Source organism: Hyla sarda, chromosome 5 (assembly GCF_029499605.1).
Source record: "Hyla sarda isolate aHylSar1 chromosome 5, aHylSar1.hap1, whole genome shotgun sequence".
In the NCBI taxonomy this organism is placed as follows: Eukaryota; Metazoa; Chordata; class Amphibia; order Anura; family Hylidae; genus Hyla; species Hyla sarda.
Window position 1 is genome coordinate 304559148 of NC_079193.1, and position 6079 is coordinate 304565226.

Here is a 6079-nt window from a genome sequence, read left to right on the forward strand (position 1 = left end):
AGAGGACTTAGACAAAAAAAGAACAACCTTAACTTCAGAAGCTCATAAGTACTGAAAGGATTAAGATTTTTTAATAGAAGTAATTTACAAATCTGTTTAACTTTCTGGAGCCAGTTGATATATATAAAAAAAAAAGGTTTTTCCTGGATAACCCCTTTAAGTCTAAGCCAAAATGCTTACAGATATATAAAAATAAATAAATAATAAAGTAATAAGTAACAGATAAGAATATTACTAAATACAAGGTAGGCAGCACAACCTTAGATATGTAGCTGAAATAATCAGGGGTGCAAGCGATGACTGTGGTCCCAGTCGCAGACCGCGTCCATCGATAAGAACTCCAAAGAAGTAGCAGCACACCCAGGTAGCATATGGTGCAAAATAAGTGAGCTTTTATTGGCCCATGCTATGCAAAGTTTCGATGGTATCACACCATTTTTATCAAGCATGGTATACAAGTGAATCAAGCAGCATTATATAGGGTGCAGCATATTACCCAGTAATTGTTCAATCAGTTATATATAAAGGTGTAAAAACATTTTAAAACAGTACAAAAATATCAATAATACAGTGCCTGTATAGTGCATTACAGAGCGGTGTGTCACATGTGCAGATCAAGTCCGCACATGCAACAGATCGCTTCTTACATTATCATAAAATAATATAGTGCCAGCTGTGCAAAGTGTTCACAGTGATTAAAAACAAGGTTGCCAGGGAAACGGATCCACCCTCACCTAAATCTAACTGTGCGCCATTACGGCGTTCACTTCCGTGTGTTGTGTCATGTGATGAGTCCCGCGGCACGCCTGGAGTCACGTGAGCCGCACAACATGCTCACGCATGCGCACTGGTCACTGTGATGCCGAAACTGCCATCTGATTAATTGGCAGGCCCAGGGACACAACACTATATGTTTAACAATTTAATAATTATTTAATAATTTAACTTGCTTATGCTCCTATTCACACACTGTGTTTTATATTTTTTTGTTCACTATATCTTTCCCCTTTCTTTTTCTTACATTCAACATACCTGCTATAACATTCACACCATCTTATACTTTTTTTATACATCCATCCTATTTAGGTTTGTCACTCTTTTTACACATTCAGACACATTTAAACACATGATATCAGTTGTTAAACATATAGTGTTGTGTCCCTGGGCCTGCCAATTAGTCAGATGGCAGTTTCGGCATCACAGTGACCATTTCGCATGCGAGAGCCTGTTGTGCCGCTCACGTGACTCCAGGCGTGCCGTGGGACTCATCACATGACACACGGAAGTGAACGCCGTAATGGCGCACAGTTAGATTTAGGTGAGGGTGGATCCGTTTCCCTGGCAACCTTGTTTTTAATCACTGTGAACACTTTGCACAGCTGGCACTATATTATTTTATGATAATGTAAGAAGCGATCTGTTGCATGTGCGGACTTGATCTGCACATGTGACACACCGCTCTGTAATGCACTATACAGGCACTGTATTATTGATATTTTTGTACTGTTTTAAAATGTTTTTACACCTTTATATATAACTGATTGAACAATTACTGGGTAATATGCTGCACCCTATATAATGCTGCTTGATTCCCTTGTATACCATGCTTGATAAAGATGGTGTGATACCATTGAAACTTTGCATAACATGGGCCAATAAAAGCTCACTTATTTTGCACCATATGCTACCTGGGTGTGCTGATACTTCTTTGGAATACTTAAGAATATTAATATCAACATAATAGCAGCATTTACTATGGACTAATAAATTATGATAATCACATTCACCTGCACAAGCTTCTCCAGCTTAAAGGGGTATTACGGTGGAAAACAACCAAGGATCTAATCATCTAAAGAATGACAATTTACTCTTTCGCCGGCTGTTCGTTGGTCATCTTACACAGCCAGATTACCAGGAATAAGTTTAACAAGGAATGCTCATATACCCTATTGTAGGTCCTTGTGAAAGGGCCTTAAAGAGGTACTCAGCTGGAAAATATATATATTTTTTTAAATCAACTGGTGCCAGAAAGTTAAACAGATTTGTAAATTACTTCTATTTAAATATCTTAATCCTTCCACTACTTATCATCCTGCTCCAGAGGAAGTGTTTTTCTTTTTGAATTTCCTTTCTGTCTGACCACAGTGCTCTCTGCTGATACCTCTGTCCTTGTCGGGAACTGTCCACAGAGGGATAGGTTTGCTATGGGGATTTACTTCCTACAGAAGCTGATAAGTACTGGAAGGGTTAAGATTTTTAAATAGAAGTCATTTACAAATCTGTTTAACTTTCTGGCACCAGTTAATTAAAAAAAAAAAAAATGTTTTCCAGGGGAGTACCCATTTAAGCCTCTTACATACAATTTAATAAACAGTAGTAGATTGTTTTTATGGCATTAATGGACCCACTTATCCACTGGTCCCCAGTGCATATTCACAGATTGCACATGGTATGTCTACACCTTTGCCTGGTCATTCAGGATTAAAGAAGAATTCTTTAAATACAATGGTTGTAAAAGCAGCTATGTAGAAGTAAGATGAACCTACCAAGAGAGATTTAGCTATAACATTCTCAACAATCTTCAAGTCATGTCTCATGAGTCTGTGCTTCATATTGGATCCTTCCATTTCTTCATCAGAGAAGAACCGAAATAACAGAGGTTCATCTTTGAACTCACTCTTCTCTAGCACTGCACCATACCCAAAAAAACAAATAAAAAATACCATTAAATAGGGACTGCTCTGATATATACAATTTCTTCATTCAAGATAACGTTTTGTCACACATCTCTGTGAGAGAAGGATGGTAAGAACGGAAGATGGATAGTATATTTTGGCAGTAAATGTAAATGTGCAATGGGTAGGTGCACTCATTGGTGCACCCGTGGTAGGTGCTTGTGGTATACATTGGAAAACAGGCCCTCCGGTAAGCCAATGTATATCACAATGTTGTAGCTGCAGGATCTATTTATTTCCATCTACAACATAGTCTGGTGACTATGTCTGACACATTTATAAGTGTACTGTGTTTTGTGGGCACAAAAGGGGCGACCACACATTATAATTCAACAAAAAAACAGTATATGCTTACAAATGTGCCGAGTATAGTCATGATTAGATTATGTTCAGTAAAATGTTCAGTATACTTAAAAGAAAAACTACCACAGAGGACATGGTTTTAAATATACATATACAAAATACACACTTTTGACAAAAGTCGCCGATGATAAATACATGACCACTGCATGGTCAAAAAAAAGGAAGAAAGAGTGAAACTGTCTATATCAAAAGATGCATAAAAATTGCTAAATATGCTGCTTTCGCCTGAACTGCGCCAAAACATAGACAAAAAAAATGCTCTAAAAGCAATGATAACTCTTCCCCTATGTTTCTTTGAAATGTCATGGTATATGTCTGCATACAGGCAGGGCTGTTTTCCAAACTATGCCAGTGGCAGAAGTCTATTTTCTAGTGTGAACCTACCCTTTCCCATGATTAAAAATTCTATATATTAAAAACTGCAAAGAGCCATAAAGTGTATATCGTACCATGGTGCATGAATCCGTTATCACAAAGTGCAACTCCAAGAATGATGGCTTCCTCTCTTGTGCGACAGTCCCCCTGTAAGTTTATATACATATTAAAATATTTTCTAGACAACTTGCTCCATTCAAGATACTAAAATTAGACATTTCCAAACCATTATAGAATACTATAAAATTACAGTTTAAGCCTGACATTAGTAAAGTCTGTGCACCAGAATAGTGCCTTATAGCTAAAAGACTTATAGCGTAAGTCCAAAGTTGTGAATTTGCGCAATCTTCAGCTCCAGTATGTGGAGACACAGGCCACACTGGATGGTACACGCTTAGCAACGTTCATTAGAAAAGAGGTTGAGCAAAAATCAAAACTACACAATGCCCAGCTATTATTCACCATGCCTTTATTTCCAAATGATGTAAAATAAATCAGAATAACCCATTCAGGCATTACAGCACAGGTGGAGAGAATGTTGAAAGGGAATGGGGCCACCTTCAGCTCCATGGCCACTATGGCTGCCTGTGCTGCACATATGCCTTTAGTATTGTGGGGTATTGTTATTCATACCTGAGCAATAAGCCAATCTATCAGCTTGTTTGCCATCACTACTGACTTGTACGTCCTAAGATGATAGTCTTTATCCCTATAAGAAAAATACACAAACATTTAAATCATAGCTATTATAAAAAAAAAAAAATATATATATATATATATATATATATATATATATGCTATACAATATATATTTTCCCAATTAAAGCAATACACACTTTGAGAATTGATCTATATACTAATACATTTCAAAGCTGCCCATTGAGAAATCTATACAGTAGTTCATTTTCCATAGGTTTTGCTCATGTTAGGGTCTTTATATGGGTGATTATTTTTCATTACTTCTACAAAAGTAACAAACTCTCTTTTATAAGAGGCTGGCACTTTAAGGCGGGTGTAACCTTCATTTTCCCCTTACATAAAATTATACTTGTTCCCCTTAAAAAGTTTATTGTTGCCCTGTATGTTATGTAATTGCCACATAGTACTGGGCAACCTGGTGTTTGTCGTATCTAATAACTTTTTCTGTACGCAATGGCACTGCCAAACCATAAGGCTGCTGTACACAATGGCTCTGCCAAACCAGGCCACTGTGAGCATGAGTCTAGAAATCAAACACTGGCCAACACTGTGGGAGAGATCAAAACCTGTGCAGAGTGAAATTGGACCAACTGCCTATAGCAACCAATCAGATTGCTTCTTTTATTTTTCTGATTGGTTGATATGAAAAACTGGTCAACTTTTCTTCAGCACAGGTTATGATAAACCTGTGTCTTTCAGCATTGCACCAAAATATATGAGGCCAGGAAAGTCTCTGTGGCAGCTAAGGACCATCTTCACTTGTGTGATCACTATGTTCTTAGCCATCAGTGGGCATTTGGGAAATATAATGATATACTAACCACAAGATGTAGTGGAGGTACATGGGAGCATCCATATTAAGTTACTGTTAAAAGCCCCTGTGTGGCATAATGGTGGGCATGATGGTAGCTTCCCAAAGACCCACAGAAGCACAGCCCTAGAGATGAGACCTGACAGATACTTCAGCATAACCCAACATTGGTGGGACCTCAGGCATACTTTGATGTATCTGATAGTTGCAGAGACCCCAAATTACAAAAATTCCATTTGCAAGAATTGAAGCATATTCTCTTTTGATTTTACACAGATTTGGGCATGGAATTCACACAAAAATTTATGTTAGGTCTGACATGAGCAAACAGGGTCATAAAAGTAAGGGTAAAATATGCCACAGCTGATACCAGGCTGATACTTTGCGGGACACAACATATTGATCATTGATATCAGATCATTGGGGTTCTGACAGCTGGCAACCTACTGATCAGCTGTTTGCCTGAGCTACAGTGCCCACATATACATGGTGAACAGGGCTCGAAACAGGCAGTTCCATTCATTGTGTAGTTACCGTGCTGGGTTCCTGCAGCTCAGCTCTTGACAGAGTATTTTTCATCAATTTTTTTTAAAATATATATATATATATATATATATATATATATATATATATATGCAATGGATAAAGGCAGCACACCACGATGATGTCATCCAAAAACTGTGAATTTATTCCATGATGTAGAAAACAACGTTTCGGCGATCTCTCACCGCCATTTTCAAGTTGAAAATGGCGGTGAGAGATCGCCGAAACGTTGTTTTCTACATCATGGAATAAATTCACAGTTTTTGGATTACATCATCGTGGTGTGCTGCCTTTATCCATTGCATATTTAGTAAGAACCGGAGCACCGAGGTTCAATAGGCTTGCACCCATTCCACTATTCTGGATGTGCTGCTTTTTATGGACTTTCTATATATATATATATATATATATATATATATATATATATATATGATAGATTAGTGAATAATAATCAACTTTCAAATTGGTTTTCATTACAAAATTTGCTTACTTTTATTTATTATTACTGTTTAAAAATTTACCACTAGGGATCTCCCTAGCAGTCCGGCCGCAA

At 37.4% G+C, this 6079-nt stretch overlaps 1 protein-coding gene across 2 annotated transcripts in view; it reads right to left on the reverse strand.

Annotated features, from left to right (window-relative positions):
- The window catches only part of PREX2 (phosphatidylinositol-3,4,5-trisphosphate dependent Rac exchange factor 2), a 367011-nt gene that overhangs the window by 168219 nt on the left and 192713 nt on the right, over positions 1–6079 (reverse strand). For both annotated transcript variants that reach the window (XM_056522123.1, XM_056522124.1), the window contains exons 14-16: positions 4107–4182; positions 3548–3620; positions 2547–2689 (exon numbers count right to left, since the gene is read on the reverse strand). In XM_056522123.1, coding sequence (XP_056378098.1) covers positions 2547–2689; positions 3548–3620; positions 4107–4182 — 292 coding nt within the window. The remainder of the gene's footprint in view (positions 1–2546; positions 2690–3547; positions 3621–4106; positions 4183–6079) is intronic.